The following is a 17,523-nucleotide window of genomic DNA, read 5'->3' on the forward strand; positions in this document are numbered from 1 at the left end:
TCCAAAGAGTTCAGGATAGCGTCACTTGTTTGATGGAAGAGATAAGCCATACAAAATCCTTCAGGATGTGAGTGGTATGTATGGAGATTCCTTCCTTAAAATTTGGAAAACCGATCTTAGATGCACCCTGGAATTTTTAACTATAAGCCATTATAAGAATCACTTTACCCCTCAGGAAGTTAACAGTCACTCAACAGATACTTATTTAATGCCTCTGTCTAGTGACAGAGATGGGTATTAAAGTAATAAAAACACAAATAAATTATATATGATACTTTATGATATTATATTATTAAAATTATAAGTTTAATAAATATTATGAAGGGGAGGTTCGTGATACTATGAACAAATATAGTCGTGGCATTTGACCTAGTCTTGGGGCTCAAAGATGGCTTCCCTGAAGATGTAACTATTGAGCTGACCTGAACAATGAGTAGAGTTAACCAGATGAAGTGAAAAGTGAAATGTATACCAGGTAGAGGAAATAGCATGTGTAAGAGGCCTGTAGTGGGAGAAAGGGTGAGCATTTTAAGGAACTAGGCTAATGTGGTTGTAGGGCTGAATTATAGTAGAAGTGTCTGGAGAAATAATCAAAGGCTAGGCTAGAAAAAGCCGTAGAGGCCAAATGAAAGATTGTGATTTTTATACTAAAAACACTAGGGGGCTAAGATAGAAAATGACATCATCAGATTTGCACTTTGAAAAGATCATTCTGGCTGCTTGGGTAGAGAACAGATTGGAGAGGGGTCCACAGATCAGAGTGACCCACTTAGTCTTTAAGAGACAATTGCAGTAGTCTGGGCAAGATGAAGGTAGCTTGGATTAGGGTAGAGATGGTGAAAAGTGAGAGAAACGGACTATTGGAGAGGTATTTTGGAGGTAAGGTTGACAGGACTTGGATATAGATTGGTTCTGGAGACTGAAGGAAAAAACATGAAGGAAAGAAAGGTAGGTATTGGGCTTCCCTGGTGGCGCAGTGGTTGAGAATCTGCCTGCTAATGCAGGGGACACGGGTTCGAGCCCTGGTCTGGGAAGATCCCACATGCCGCGGAGCAACTAGGCCCGTGAGCCACAACTACTGAGCCTGCGCGTTTGGAGCCTGCGCGTTTGGAGCCCGTGCTCCACAACAACAGAGGCCGTGATAGTGAGAGGCCCGCGCACCGTGATGAAGAGTGGCCCCCACTTGCCACAACTAGAGAAAGCCCTTGCACAGAAACGAAGACCCAACACAGCCAAAAAATAAAAATAAATAAATAAATAAATAAATAAATAAATAAATAAATAAATAAAAAAGAAAGGTAGGTATCAAAGCTGACATTTCTAACTCAAGCAACTCCTTGGATCCTTCACTGAGATAGGAAATGCTGCAAGAGGACCAAGTGGAGACCATGCAGAGATTCTTCAAGCTTAAAATATAGGTAAAGTAACAGCCAGTCTAAGAAACCCAACTCAATATCCTTATTTCTTTTTTTTCAAAATGTCTGTTGTTTTGCTGTTCGTAAAAGTAATACATTCTTTTTGTAATTGTGTGAACAACACAGAAGTGCTTCCCATCTGAGTATCATCCTATTAGACCGCGCCACAAGAAGGAATATTTCCAAGTTTAATAGACATTTCTCCAGTTCTGTGCTGAAATAAGCATGGTTCTGTCTGATGAGTGGGGACTGAAAGGCATTCAGAAGTTCTTGCTACTTCTGAGGTAGCAAGAGGTTTGGCAGGTTGGAGAGAAACCCTAGGAGAATATCAGGGAAGCAGGTTCTCTTGGAGCGTCCAGATACCAGTCCTAGCTTTTAGGCAGCAGATATCAGTGGAGACCAGTTGAGAAGTACAAGAAAGCTTGGCACTGACTTCATATGAGGCACCTCAGGGACTCTTGCTGAGTTTGAGGCAGTTTTGCAGGTGGGGGCCTATTGGCTGTACAAATTTGTATGTCACTGCTACTGTGATCTCATTTGTGCCACGGGCTGGTAGGCTTAGGGCAATTCACGTTAAGCAGAAGACTCAGCTATTATCTTGGGTAACATTAATCAAGTACAGTTTTAGGTCTAGGACTTTGTTTCTCAGTATCCTGGGACTATTTTTATTTTTCCTGTAATGGATCAAATTGAAAACAAAGTGTATTGGGTCACTTTATAGACAGCCTATTAGATTCTTTTCTGAACAGCTGTCTTACGTTTTAGCAACATTTCACTGTCTCATCTATTTGTGTAGACTTCAGCTCTTCCTTTAACCAGTTCACTCCCCGAAGAGATTTCCAGACCCTAGATTGTCTAATTACTAACTTCGCTCTCAACAGCAGAGATTGTCTAATTACTAACATCACTTTCAACAGCAGAGATTGTCTAATTACTAACTTCACTTTCAACAGCAGCTGTTCTCTGAGACTGCTTCTTTGGCACAGCCAGCTTTTCAGAGAATCCTGTCCTTTACCCTCTAGTGATTTCTTTTTCTTCTCATTCTATTTTTACAGGACCAATTCTCTGATTTTCCCAGGTTGTTGCCAACTTTATCTCAAGGTTATTATCAGCTGCCAGTTTAAGCATAGCCTTTATTCCCTCAGGTGGGTCCCTAATAACCAATCTACAGAATCCCTTTTCTGTCCAAATGGAACTGAGCTCAGAATTGATCCACAAGTTAGCTTCTCCTCTGGGAGATAGAATTATTAAATTGGCCTCCCTAAGATGCAGTTTGAGCTGGGCCACTTTCTGTGCTCTTGGGAAGAATTATTGGGTGCTGCAGTGATTATAAGTGATAATCCCTTATAAGATAATTCCCTAATAATGATAAATTCCAGCTTCACCAAGAGACCTGGTGGGAGAATTTCTCGTTAGGGTGAAGAGTGCCTCAAACACCAGCTCCTGACCCCTCATACTCTCCTTCCTTTTATGGGATCTCACTAGTTACCCCCACCACTCCATGGTAACAGTCTGTCCCAAGGATAAACCCACATACCTCCCTGTACCTCTTAGCACAGAACGTAAGAATCAAACAGTCACATCGGACTTTATTAAAGGGTTGAGGATGAATAACAGGAAAATAAACTGTGAGTATTTGAATGAGGTTGATCTGAGTTATCAGGCTGCCTGCTTTCCAGGGTTTTCAGACCTGCTTCATCTAACTCTCAGCCTACCTCTGTATACTGGGTGTCATCTTAGCACCCACCACCTAGAATCCACATCTGGACAACTATAATCCTCCAGAGGCCTAGACCTAGAGCCTGTGTTCCTGACAAAAATAATGCTGCCCCTCCCCTATACCACAGGGTATCTTACATGAGGATCTACCTCTTCCGTAGGTAATTGACATTGAGAATGGCTTTCCTTTTCAGAGGAGCCACTCTATCCAACTGTCTCTTTCAGAGGAGTCACTCTGAAAACTGTCCAACAGAATGTGACCTTGCTGATCCTGACTATAGACAAGCAGTTTGCAGTTTCCCCAGGTTCCCGTCTTGGGGGGTCATAGGAAGACTAGGATGGCTTGTGATAGTACTGGGTGAGTCACCAGGAGTTAACGCATTTGTTGTTTTCTAATACGCTTAGCAAATATTGCTGAGACTTAGTGACAGGCCTTCTGCTAGGACTCAGGATGCCAAGAGATTAGACCAGGCAGGAATATGGGAGAAGAGACTCCAACATGGGATAAAGGGATAGATTGCACTACCTTGGAGTGCTTTCCAACCCTGAGAAATCCAAGACTCTGTTATTTCTGCCCATGTCTTTGGTCAAGTGGGCCTTGGTTTGCTCAGGAACACCTGGGCCCCTGAGCCACAACAACCTGAATTTAAAGAATATTGCTGGCCTAGAAGCCAAAATCTGATCAGTGCTTTGGGGATGGCAATTTGAGGAAGCCAGGAGACTCCAGCTTTCCACGCATTCATTGGCCAACTCATTCATTTATTTATTAAAGCAACAGTTATTTATCAACCATCTACAATGTACAGAGTGTGACTGAGTGCAGCCCTTACTAGCACCACAGCCCACTTCCAGTAGCAGCCCTAGTTGTTTTTTTTTTTTTTTGTGGTAAAATACACATAACATACCATCTTAACCATTTTAAAGTGTACAGTTCAGTAGCGTTAATACATTTACATTGTTCTTCAACTGTCACCATCATCCATCCATAGAACTCTTCATTTTGCAAAACTGAAGCTTTATACCCATTAAACAATAATTCCCCAATCCCCGCTCTCCCAGCCCTGGCAACAGTCATTCTACTTTCTGTCTCTATGAATTTGACCACTCTAGATGCCTCATATAAGTGGACTCATATGCAGTATTTGTCTTTTGTAACTGGCTTATTTCACTTAGCGTAATGTCTTCAGGGTTTACCTATGTGTCATGTGTCAGAATTTCCTTCCTTTTTAAGGCTAAATAATATTCCATTGTGTGTATATACCACATTTTCAGTCCTGGTTATTTTTCCTAGTCTTTTGTATGTTCTGTGATCACAGCTTCTATCCCAGAGAGTCAAAGTTGATTTTGGAGCTGTTACCAGGTCAGGAACTAGGTCTGATTCATCTCTTGGTCCACCTCTGGGAGTAGTTTGACCTAAAAAGATCTGTAATTAATTAATTTCACAATTCCTAGAAATAAAACCATGATGTTTTATAATTGTATTAACAAGCATTCTCAATTCCTTTTAGACTATTCTGCACTACTCTTTTTAGAGTAGAATAGCTGTTTGTTTTGCCTCACTTGGAGAAATTTGTAACTGTTTTGTTGAGTCAGGTCGATTCAAGGGAATCACGGATGGTGTGTGTGTTTTCCAGCTGGTTACTCTGAGGTCATAAGCTTGTGACAGCCAGTCAGTCTAGTTTCCATTCACACCCAAAAGTCATGTTGGGGTGGGGTTGGGTGGGGTAGAGGTGGTGGAGTGGGGGATTGTGAAATAAGCTTATTTCTGGGGCTTCCTCCTCTGCGAGAGTGATTGGGCAGGCAGGGTGGTAACACATTGTTTGTGTTGCATTGGGCCAGGTGTCCTGCCTCACATTTCTATCTCCTGAGCAAATTGCTGTGCCCCAGATTTACTGCTTCCTGGATCCTCAGCAGCCCCAGATAATGTGAGGACAGGACTATCTCCTCATTCATCTGACTTGAAGTAGTAGAAAGATCCAGGAGGTTAGAATCAGACAGACCTGGTTTCAAATTCTCCTCCACTTCTAATTATCTGTATACTCTTGAGCAAGTTGCTTTACCACTCTGATCTTGTTTTCTTAGCTGTAATAATATTGCCAGCCTTATAGAATTGTGGTAAGGAACAAATGGGTTAATGTCAAGCACTTTGCAGAATAGCCTGGCCCATGGCAAACACTCACATGATGATGATGATGATGATGATGATGATGATGATGATGATGATGATAGCTACCATTTATTAAGTACCTACTATACAGTCCTGCTGTGCTGTACGACCACGTATTTTATGTCTGTAATCACCTGGAGCACAGGGTCCTTGTAGAATTTGTCTTTGTATCTTCATCATACTCAACACACAAAGCAAGACATAGACAAATCATCAACCATTAGTAATTGCCAGTTCTCTCTTAACACCATCTATTGTCTGAAGCCATCTTAGACCACTCTGTGATATGGAATCTCCTCCACTATAATCCTGGAAATGGGTATTTTATTCAGTTTTTCAACAGGTATTTCTGAAATCATCTACTTGAACTGACTGGGAGCCAGCTCAGCCCTGCCACCAGCTCTCTCTGGCCTCAAGTGAGGCTTTCCTCCTTGGGCATTAGTCTCCTTACTAGTCAAGGGGGTGGCCCAGAAGAGCCCACTAGGCTTTCATGGCACACATTTCCTGTGATGGTCAGTGGTGTGGATTAGAACTCACACATCCTGAGCACCTACTACATGCAAGCTCCTGTGCTGGGGTTTTGTGTGTTTTCTCAGTGTGTCTTCCTAATACCATGTGAGGCCGGGGGTAGTGTTCCTGTCCTACAAAGGAGAAATCTGACTCTGTTCATCTGAAGAGCTTATTACTCTCCCACTTTGAGTAACCTGTTTCAAACCTTCTCCACTCTCAAACCTCTCACACCCCTTCCTTCTGTCGCTTCATTCTCAGCAGATGACCTCGCCTCCTGAGCAACTAGAAACCAAACAGGAATCCCCACAATTCCTGACACCGTATCTACAGATCTACTCCTGTTTGCACCCATCTTCTCCTTCCCTCCAGTAACAGTGGAATAAGTGTTCTTTCTCCCATCAGAGGCCAGCCCTCCCTGTGCTCTGGATTCCACACCTCCTGCCTGCTCAGGGACCCGATATGCTGTTGACTTCCTTTCTCACCCATGACTTCACCTTCTCCCTCTACTGGGCTCTTCCCATTAACCTTTTAAGTGTTCTTTTTCAAAAATACCCTTTTTTTGACCCACTTTCACTTCTAGCTACTGAGCCATTTCCTGTCACTCACAGCTAAAGTTGTAGAAAGTTCCTGTTTCCTTTTTTATCACCTTTCACTTATCCTTGGCCCATTCTAACTGGCCTCGGCTCATGCCCTTCTTCTGAAGTGACTCTTACTCAGGTCACCGGTGACTCTGTGTCACTCATTCTGGTGGATTGATTCTGATCTCAGCAGTCATCAGCACAGTTGACTCAGCACTGCTTCCTTCTTAAAAAGGTTTTCCCCCCTTGGATTTTGTGACATTACACTGTCCTGGTTTTCTTTCTGTCTCTCTGGTATTTTCTGTCTCCTCTGCTAACTTTCCATCCCCTTAAATGTTATTGTTCCTCTGAGCTCAAGGCTAAACCATCTCTGCTCTTCGCCTAGGTATTTCCCTTTTCTTCTTCCACGGCTTCCAGATCTCAAATCCAAAACTCTCTTCTGAACTCCAGACCTTTACTATTCAGCTGTCTCTTTGGTATCAACAGTCTGTCCACTTCTCTCAATTTTTACTGCCATCAAATTAGCCCAAGACATCACCTTAGCTCGGACCCCCATACAGCATTTAAAGAATTGTAACTGTCTCTTAGCTGGTCTCTCTGAATCCATTTTGGCCTCATCTCCAATCCATTTTTCACACAGAAGACAGAGTGCTCTTTTAAAATATGAGTCTGATCATGTTACTCCATACTTAAATAAAGCCTTTAGATGACTTCTCATTTCAAGTCCAAGATCCTCCATGCAGCCATAAGAGTATTAGGTTCCTTTCAGTTTCTCAAGTGCACCAGGTCCTTCCTGCCCCAGGGCCTCCTCTTGTCACTTCTGCCTCTCTTCATCTTACTAACTCCCACCTGTCCTTTACCTCTCAGCCTAAAATGCCACTCCCTTGAGGAAGCCTCCTCAGATGACCTAGGTTTAGTTAGGAAACCCCTTCATTGCAGTGTTCTTTGATAGCCCTTTTAATGCCTTTTAAATAATTCTTATTTTAGCCTTTTAAATAATTAGTTCTCATTTTATATAAATTAAAAAAATTTTTTTGAAGTATAGTTGACTTACAATGTTGTGTTAATTTCTTCTGTACAGCAAAGTGACTCAGTTTTTTCATATTCTTTTCCACTGTGGTTTGTCACAGGAAATTGAATATAGTTCCCCGTGCTATACGTAGGACCTTGTTGTTTATCCTTGTTTTTTATCCATCCTATATATAATATTTTGCCTCTTCTAATCCCAAACTCCCGTTCCTTCCTTCCCCTATCCCCCCTACCCCTTGGCAACCACAAGTTTGTTCTCTATACCTGTGAGTGAGTCTGTTTTTGTTTCATAGATACATTGATTTGTATTGTATTTTAGATTCCACATATAAGTGATACCACGTGGTGTTTGTCTTTCTCTTTCTGACTTATTTTGCTTAGTATGATAATCTCTAGATCCATCCATGTTGCTGCAAATGGCATTATTTCATTCTTTTTGATGGCCGAGTAATAGTCCATTGTATATGTATGTACCACATCTTCTTTGTCCATTCATCGGTTGATGGACATTTAGGTTGTTTCCATGTCTTGGCTGTTGTAAATAGTGCTGCTGTGGACATAAGGGGTGCATGTATCTTTTCGAATTATAGTTTTGTCTGGATATATGCCCAGGAGTGGGATTGCTGGATCATGTGACAACTCTAATTTTAGTTTTTTGAGGAACCTCCATACTGTTTTCCATAGTGGCTGCACCAATTTACATTCCCACAACAGTGGAAGAGGGTTCCCTTTTCTCCACACCAGCACTTATTGTTTGTAGATTTTTTGATGATGACCATTCTGACCAATGTGAGGTGGTACCTCATTGTAGTTTTTGTTTGTTTTGTTTTGTTTTTTGTTTTTTTTATAAAGAAGAATCACACAGGAAGAGGCACTGGAGATGTTTCTTTTTTTTTTAAATTAATTTGTTTATTTATTTTTGGCTGCTCTGGGTCTTTGTTGCTGCACGTGGGCTTTCCCTAGTTGTGGCGAGCGGTGGCTACTCTTCGTTGTGGTGTGCAGGCTTCTCATTGCGGTGGCTTCTCTTGTTGCGGAGCACGGGCTCTAGGGCACACAGGCTTCAGTAGTTGTGGCGCACGGGTTTAGTTGTTCCGTGGCATGTGGGATCTTCCTGGACCAGGGCTCAAAGCCATGTCCCCTGCATTGGCAGGCAGATTCTTAACCACTGCACCACCAGGGAAGCCCACCTCATTGTATTTTTGATTTGCATTTCTCTAAGAATTAACAATGTTGAGCACCTTTTCATGTACCTATTGGCCATCTGTATATCTTTTTTTTTAAATAAATTTATTTATTTTATTTATTTATTTTTGGCTGCGTTGGGTCTTTGTTGCTGCACGTGGGCTTTCCCTAGTTGCAGCGAGCGGTGACTACTCTTCGTTGCGGTGCGTGGGTTTCTCATTGCGGTGGCTCCTCTTGTTGTGGAGCACAGGCTTCAGTAGTTGTGGCACATGGGCTCAGTAGTTGTGGAGCATGGGCTTAGTTGCTCCGTGGCATGTAGGATCCTCCCGGATCAGGGATCGAACCTGTGTCCCCTGCATTGGCAAGCGGATTCTTAACCACTGTGCCACCAAGGAAGTCCTGATCTGTATGTCTTCTTTGGAGAAATGTCTATTTAGGTCTTCTGCCCATTTTTCCATTGGGTTGTTTGTTTTTTTGTTGTTGAGTTGTACAAGCTGTTTGTATTTTTTGGAAATCAAGCCCTTGTCGGTTGCATTGTTTGCAAATATTTTCTCCCATTCTGTAGGTTGTCTTTTTGGGTTTTTTTAAATGGTTTCCTTTGCTGTGCAAAAGCTCGTAAGTTTGATTAGGTTGCATTTGTTTATTTTTGTTTTTATTTCTATTGCCTTGGGAGACTGACCTAAGAAAAACATTGGTATGATTTATGTCAGAGAATATTTTGCCTATGATCTCTTCTAGGAGTTTTATGGTGTCATATCTTATGTTTAAGTCTTTAAGCCATTTTGAGTTTATTTTTGTGCATGGTGTGAGGGAGTGTTCTAACTTCATTGATTTACATGCAGCTGTCCAACTTTCCCAGCACCAATTGCTGAAGAGATTGACTTTTTCCCATTTTATATTATTGCCTCCTTTGTCGAAGATTAATTGACCATAGGTATGTGGGTTTTTTCTGGGCTCTCTATTCTGTTTCACTAATCTGTATGTCTGTTTTTGTGCTAGTACCACACTGTTTTGATTATGTAGCTTTGTAGTATTGTCTGAAGTCTGAGAGGGTTATGATTCCTGCTTTGTTCTTTTTCCTCTTTTTCCTCAAATACTTATTTTTTTTAATGTCAGTCTCCCCTAGCTGTAGGTTTCATGAGGACAGAGGCCAAGTCTGTGTTTTTCTAGCATTCTAGCCCAAGGACCCAGTCCAGTGGCTGGTACTTAGTAGGTGCCCAATATATTCTGATGGAAGGAAAGAAGAGTTTGGGTGGCTTGCTCAAGGTCATCAAGATAGTAAGTGACAGAGGATGGAAATGCAGTGTGTCTAATCCTGACAAATTATGTGGCCCCTTGAGCCCTTTCCACACTGAGGCATCTTGAGGTTAAACTGAAATCTGCCTCCCTGTACTTTACCCTACTCAGCCTCAGTGCCTCCTGATACAGTCTCTGTGGGGTTGCTGGGCCCTTCCTGACTTGACAGGTTTACCTGATAACTTTGTTGAAACTTTGTGGGATTTGACCCTGCCAGGCTGTTGCCACATTAGCTTGCGGGGAGAACTCCAGAAGCTAGGGGCCTAATAGACATTTTCCTGGGCGTCCCTCCTACTCTCATTACCTCATCCAAGTTCTCTTGCACCTGTATCCCTTGCCCCAGTGTCTTGGGGCAGAACTCAGGGATGATTTGAGGTAAAGCTCTTCCTCAGAACTCTCACCCATCCCCTGAGTTGAGGCGTTCCCACTTATTTCACTGCCAACGCTGTGGGCCAGAGTGAGTGGCCATGTTCCTGTGCTGCATGATTGTGCAGGGACTCAGTGCCAGAGCTGGACCCAGACTTCTTGGCCTCTTTTCTCTCTGTTCAGTTGATGTGCCTAGAAATTCTAAGCCAGACATATTTCAGAGCCATAAGCCTCTTGAGCACTGGAGAAGTGTTTCTCAGAGGTCCCCTCAACACTTACATTCAGATTCCAGCTTTGGAGAGTTGCAGTTAGTGGGCTCCCACAGGTTTGGCTCTGCCCTAACTCTTGCTTATCCTTTTGCACTCTCGATAAACATATCAGAACCTTTTGAGTTACTGGCCCTCAGTGAGCTAAGTAGCTGATCTTTCTGCAGCGTTCAGCAGATGTTAATGGACATCTTGGGTAGAACTTGGGTTAGGAGTCAGAGGGGCTGGGTTCTCGTCACAGCTAGTTTCTTTCCTTTCTGGGCTTTGGTTTCCCCAGGGACGGTGCTGCTCTGGTGTTCTGTGATAGTAACGAGCTCACCTTGAGCCACTTCAGACAGTTTTGTAAGACGGTGAGGTGGGGGTGAAGGCAGGAAGCTCTCTATTCATGGATTCTTGGGGTGGTGTGGCTCTACCTTCTACACTTGAGGACTCTTGGGAGTCAAGAGAGGCCATTTCTCTCTTGGAGAAGGGCAGCTTGGAGTCAGAGATGCCCCCATGTTGAGCAGAGGTTCTGGCAGGTGTAGCTGTGTCTGATCTGGCTGTCACCGTCCTCCCTACTCCCTATCCCAGCACCTGTATGCCCACCCCTCCTCCACTGCTATCCCTCACCCAGCTTCAGGGCTGTGGCTTTTTCAGAAGACAGTTGCTTGGAAATAAAAAACAGAGCAAACTCAAGTTAAGAAAATACAGAAAGGCTAAGTATAATCTACTTCCCTTATAGGTACAGATAAAATTGTAATAATAAATGCAGACTCCTTTCTAAAAATTCATTTTACAGTTTTGCAAGATGTGAAAGTTCTGGAGATTAGCTGCACAGCAATGTGAATATACTTATTAACATTACCGAACTGTATATTTTAAAATAGTTAAGATGGTATATTCTGTGTTATGTGTGTTTTACCATAATTTTTAGGACAGTGCAAAGAAAAAAACACAATAGGTCTTAGACTATTTCAACAAATAAAATTCAAGTCTTTTCTCCTTGGGGTGAAGGGGAAATGCTCTGTAGCTATTTAACAATAAACCACAAGGAAAGTATGCAAAATTTGGAATTTCTTTTTGGAGCATGGAATTGGTTATCCATTGTGATTAACCATGGTAATACATAATCTTTTAAAGTATGGGCATACCTCGTTTTATTGTGCTTTCCTTTATTGCGCTTCGCAGATAATTGTGTTTGTTTTGTTTTGTTTACAAATTGAGGGTTTGTGACAGCCCTGCATCAAGCAAGTCTATCAGCACCATTTTCCAACAGCATTTGCTCACTTTGTGTCTCTGTGTCACATTGTGGTGATTCTTACAATATTTTGAACTTTTTCATTATTATTATATTTGTATGATGACCTGTGATCTTTGATGTTATTATTGTAATTGGTTTTTTAGACATAATGCTGTTGCACACTTAATAGACTACAGTAAGTATAAACATAACGTTTAAATACACTGGGAAACCAAAAAAATCTACGTGACTTGCTTTGTTGTGGTGTTCTGGAACCGAGCCCTCAATATCTCTGAGGTTTGCCTGTAATATATGTTCATTAAGGAAAATTTGAGTACAGAAAAATAAGCAAAAGAAAAAAAAATCACATATAATCCTACTACCAAGACATCACTGGTGTGAATATTCTCATACATTTCCTTCTGATCTTTTGATAGGTTTGGATTGTCTTTACATATATATGTACCAATAATACTGTGCCTCCAATTTTGTACCCTGCTTTCGACACTCAGTGTTATATCTCAAGCTTCAGTTGACCCACCACCTCTCTAGTCCCTTGAGTATAATTTATTGAGGCATTCTTCTATTGTTGGTCATTTATGGTTATTTCCATTTCTTTGCTTGTTTTTGTTTTTGTTTTTTTACTATTTTTTAAATAAAATATATGTAATGTAAAATTCACCATTTTAGCCATCCTTAAGTGTACTGTCTACTTCCAAAATTTTTCATCACTCCAAACAGAAACTGTGCCCATTAAGCAGTAACTCCCCATTTCCTCCTCCCACCGCTGGTTACCTCTAATCTATTTTCTGTCTATGAATTTGCCTATTGTAGATATTTTATATAAATGGAATCACATACAATGTTTATCCTTTTGTGTCTGACTTATTTTACTTAGTGTAATATTTCCAAGGTGCCTGCACGTTGTAGCATGTATCAGAACTTCATTACTCTTATGACTGAATAACATTTCATTGGAGGGATAGACCCCATTTTGTTTATCCATGCTTCTGTTTCCGGACACTTGGGTTGTTTACACCTTTTGGCTATTTGTGAATAATGCTGCTATGAGCATTGGTATACAAGTGTGTGGTTAGTCTCTGTTTTTATTCTTTAGGAGTATGTACCTAAGAATGGAATTGCTGTGTCATATGGTAATTCCACATTTAACTTTTTGAGGGATTGCCAAACTCTTTGCTTCTTTAATTATAAATAACACTTAAATGAGTGTCTGTATGCATGAAGCTTTTTTTTTTTTTAACTTTGGGTTTATTTATTTATTTATTTATTTATTTTTATTTATGGCTGTGTTGGGTCTTCGTTTTTGTACGAGGGCTTTCTCTAGTTGCGGCAAGTGGGGGCCACTCTTCATCGCGGTGCGCGGGCCTCTCATTATCGCGGTCTCTCTTGTTGCGGAGCACAGGCTCCAGATGCGCAGGCTCAGTAATTGTGGCTCACGGGCCTAGTTGCTCCGCGGCATGTGGGATCTTCCCAGACCAGGGCTCGAACCCGTGTCCCCTGCATTGGCAGGCAGATTCTCAACCACTGCGCCACCAGGGAAGCCCTGCATGAAGCTTTTTTGATATTTTTACTCCTTCTTTAAATTCCTTAAGGTGAAATTAATGGGTTAAATTGTGTGACAGTTAGAGACATCATGCCAAATGCTGTCCAGAAGGGTTGAACCTCTTTTGCTGCTGCCACAAGTGTCTGAGAATGCCCTTGTCACCAAACCAGCATTGCACCAGATGTTTCACTGTTTTGAATCTTGGAGAAGAGATGTTTCCCATCTCTGATGGAACCATAATCTGGCTGCAGAGTGGCTTCGCTGATGTAGCTCCCAGTCACCAGCCCTGAGCCCTTCTTTTTCCCATTCTCCTTGTCCCTGATGCCGACCCTCCCAGTATTCAGGTCCTATCAGATCTGACTTCCTTTCACCCCATCTGCCCAGCAAAGATGAGGGCTATCTGGTGTATGAGATATTCTCTAGCTCTGGGACTCACCCTGCCATGTCGCCTCCTCTATAGAAGACCTAAGGCCTCTGTGGTACCTTCCCACTTTGGCTGATTCTCACGTCTTTTCTGTCTTTTCCTCCTGCTCTTCTCTCCCAGTTCTACAGTGAGTCGGGCATGCCCACCAAACACCTGTCGGACAGTGTGTGTGCCGTGTGTGGGCAGCAGATCTTTGTGGATGTCAGTGAAGAGGGCATCATCGAGAACACGTATAGGCTGTCTTGCAATCATGTGTATCCTGCCTGGAGCTCCTGGGCCACGTCTCTCTTGCCACGTGCACACTCCAGTCAGGGAGGGAAGGGGGTGGTCATGACCCTGGGCGTGCTGTCCAGAACTTTGAGGGTAGGGGAGTCACAAGAAGCAGACATTTGGGTGATGTCCTCTGCTAGGGAAGCCGACCCCCAGGAGTAGAAACGGCTGCCTCCTTTGCTCCTTCTCACAGACGGGAGCCACTCTTACACGTAGCCTGGCTGGATCAGAAAGGAGCCTGCAGCTGCACTAGCTGCCCCGAGACTGGGTCAGTCACAGGGGAGGAACATCCTCTAACTGGCTCCCTCAGTTTCAGAATCAAATCTGCCTGAATAGCACTTGTGACGTTTACCATGTCCTTACTCAGCTCCCATTCAATGCCATGTGTTATCTCCGTTTTGCCCCATAACAGCCCTGTAAGGCAGAGTTCATTATCCTCACTTCACGTATGACGAAGCAGGGTCAGAGAGAAGGGACTTGCCCAAGAGTATACAACTGATAAGAGGTGAAGCCAGGATTTGAACCTTCTTCCAGAGCTAGGGCCTGGGCACCTTGAAGACTGGCATGGGGCTGGAGTGCCATCCTGGCCGCCCACCGTTTCCCTTGACCAGTGGTGCTCAGATTCCACGAGTTCTGCATCCGCGGCTGGTGCATTGTAGGAAAGAAGCAGACGTGTCCCTACTGCAAAGAGAAGGTAGACCTCAAGAGGATGTTCAGCAACCCGTATCCTTTGTTTGGGTTCTTTTTGGGAGTGGGCAGTGGTAAGAAAGTACTGGCCTGCAGTTGGGTGGGTCTTGGGGCCCTCTGTCCTGCCCCCAGCCTGGCTGCTGCCCACCAGTCCATGCGGCTTGTGGTCTCGGGAAGTGGGTGGGATGTGGGGCAGGACCAGCAGCTCAGCTTCTCCTCTTGGTTCAGGATTCCTCAAGGGTAAATCGGTGGTGATAGCAGCTACCATTTACTGCTTGCTTACTATGTGCCTGGCACTGTGCTAAGTGCTTTACTTGTATTAGCTCACTTGATTCTCTAGAGCTTTATGACCTGGGTAATATTATCCTCATTTTACCAGTGAAACCGTTTAAAGATTGAATAATTTGTTCAAGGTGATATAGCTAATGGGTAGTGCCTTACCTGTGACAGGCAGGGCTGGAGACCAGCTCTGTGCCTGTGCAGGGCCTGCAAGGTACAGGGATGGCAGGGGCCCCTGTCCCCATCCACCTGAACACAGGACCTGTGCTCCTCTGAGCTGCCCCTCCCTACCTGACCAGCCCTCCCCACTTTGCCTTCAGCCCCCGCTTCCTCCCCGCAGCCTGTCTGTCAGAAAGTGCCCAGCCACTTCTTCGGCCACCCCCACCCACCGCCCCCATTTCCCCTGGGATCCAGAGACTTCTCCCAGCTGCCCTTCCTCTCTGCGCCAGGGTTCCCTGTCCCCTGGACACTAGCTGGGCCGTGCGGGGCCACTGTGTTCCCCTTTAAGGTTCCTTGCTTGGTTCTTCCAGGGTCTAGTTCAGGAACAGTTTAGTAACTCCATGGTCAAGCTGAGGGTTGGGGCTTCCCTTAGTTCTCAGGACTGGGCCCGGCTGTGCTTTCTGATGCCTTCAGAGGGATTCCCCATAGTCTCATGAGGTCCAACCTGTGCTTTCCCGGAGCTGGTTTCCCAGGCTCCCTCTCCATGTCTTGCCCGGCAGCTAGCTGTCAAGTGAAAGGAAGGGACTTATCTCCAGGGGCCGCTTGGCCTCAGTAGGGCCTGGTGCTCAGTGCCCTTGGGTGGGGATGCCTTAGAGCCTTTGCCTGGGGTTATCCCCTATGACCAGCCTCTTGCTCTGCCCCCTCATGCCTCTGTCCCGAGACTCAATCCCTTCCTTGACCTAGAAAACCTCCCATTTTGGACATTGCAAGAACCTTTGGGTTACCTTATCCCACTCCTCGCCTCCCTGAAGCCATCATCACCCATAATCTACAGCAGTCTCGGGCATACTGGCGGTCCAATCTTAGAAGGTTGTGCGGAGCCCTGTCTGCATGTTGGTCATGGAGAGCTTAGTTTCACCCCTCCACCCTCTCCCGCATCTGTCCGATCTTCTGCACTGGTCCCCTCTGCCCTCCTGCCCCCATTCTCTGGGTTTAACCCTGCATTCCAACATAGAGGGGCTGGGTGGGGCTTTCTAGAAAGCAGCTTCCTTTCTTTGTAGGCCCATTTCTGTGGAGCATCTGGAAAGTGTAGGCAGACCCTCTCACCCATCCCCTAGACCAACCTTAGCAACTCGAACACGTAACCTCTTTTCTTTGACGCCATGACAGCTGGGAGAGGCCTCATGTCATGTACGGGCAACTGCTGGACTGGCTTCGATACTTGGTAGCCTGGCAGCCTGTCATCATTGGCCTGGTGCAAGGCATCAACTATATCCTGGGCCTGGAATAGTCAGGAAGAAGAGCATCCACCCACCATGGACCTCAGGGCACTCTCCTCCCTGCCCTCCAAGACCTCCTGGGTGGGAAAGACTCAAAGGGGCACTCGGGCCACTCAGGACCCTTCCGGCTGTGTCCGGGCTGGGGAGGGATATGATGGAGAGCCAGCAGGTGGGGTTGTCAGCAGTGGGGGGCTTTTTAAAAGAAAACTATTTTGATGAATATATTTAAAAACCTTTTTTATTGTGGAGCATAGGAATTGCCCCAATTCCTCCAGGCCTCAGCCTCCCTGCTTGAGCAGGGCAGGAGCAGAGCCACAACATTTTTGATGTAAAGGAGCCACCTCTTCTCTGGCTGAGAGCCCCAGCCCACCTCCTTCCATATGTGGGGCTTGAGCCTGGTACACTCAGTGTGGAAGAGCCAGGGAGCTCCGGCCAGTGCCACTGATGAGCACTGAGGGGTGAGGTGCCCTCCGTCCTCCCTGGCTAAGGCCACAGGTGGGCGTTGTCTGACTCCATCTTCCCTGTTGGGGGCCGTAGGCTGGTGGAGACAAGTGGAACCTTGTCATAACTTTTGCAGCAAGGGAAGCTCTAGGACCTCGGAATTCACCGGGGATTTGTGTGGGGGTGACCAGAGCTGTAGCAGCTTGGGGAACCTGCCACTAAACGGGGCTGTACTCAGCCAAGAACAGAGACCATCTATACATAGTTGGGCCACAGGAGTTACTGCTGGCAGCGGTGATTGAGGGCCGCTTGTGCAAGCTGATCCTCTGCCCAGAAGTGGTGACACGCGCTGAAGGCCACTGCCACATTACTTCCTTCCCTGAAAGCCGGAGTGAGAGCGTGCGCGTGTGTGTGTGCGTGCGTGCATGTGTGTGTGCGGTAGAAGAACTATGACAGATGTGAGACTTCTTCCTGTGGTCAGACATTGTTCCCTTGAAGCTGCCAGGGGATTCCCAGCCCAAGGAATATCCTCATGTCAGCCTTGTCATCCATGAGTCCTGCCTGGGCCTGGCAACACTAGTGGTGAGGTTGGGTGGGAAGAGGGTCAGGCCCAGGTAAGTATGGGTTCTGAAAAGGGGTTCCAGGTAGGCCCCAGCTCTGGTCCTAGGAGTT

At 44.8% G+C, this 17,523-nt stretch overlaps 1 protein-coding gene across 3 annotated transcripts in view; it reads left to right on the forward strand.

Moving 5' to 3' along the window:
- RNF121 (ring finger protein 121) overlaps nt 1-16,646 on the forward strand; it is an 84,809-nt gene extending 68,163 nt beyond the window's left edge. For all 3 annotated transcript variants that reach the window (XM_057552487.1, XM_057552489.1, XM_057552488.1), the window contains 3 exons: nt 13,856-13,989; nt 14,627-14,728; nt 16,301-16,646. In XM_057552487.1, coding sequence (XP_057408470.1) covers nt 13,856-13,989; nt 14,627-14,728; nt 16,301-16,421 — 357 coding nt within the window. In that variant the 3' untranslated portion in view covers nt 16,422-16,646. The remainder of the gene's footprint in view (nt 1-13,855; nt 13,990-14,626; nt 14,729-16,300) is intronic.
- Nucleotides 16,647-17,523: the final 877 nt, after the last annotated feature.

Source organism: Balaenoptera acutorostrata, chromosome 9 (assembly GCF_949987535.1).
Source record: "Balaenoptera acutorostrata chromosome 9, mBalAcu1.1, whole genome shotgun sequence".
NCBI classification, from domain to species: Eukaryota; Metazoa; Chordata; class Mammalia; order Artiodactyla; family Balaenopteridae; genus Balaenoptera; species Balaenoptera acutorostrata.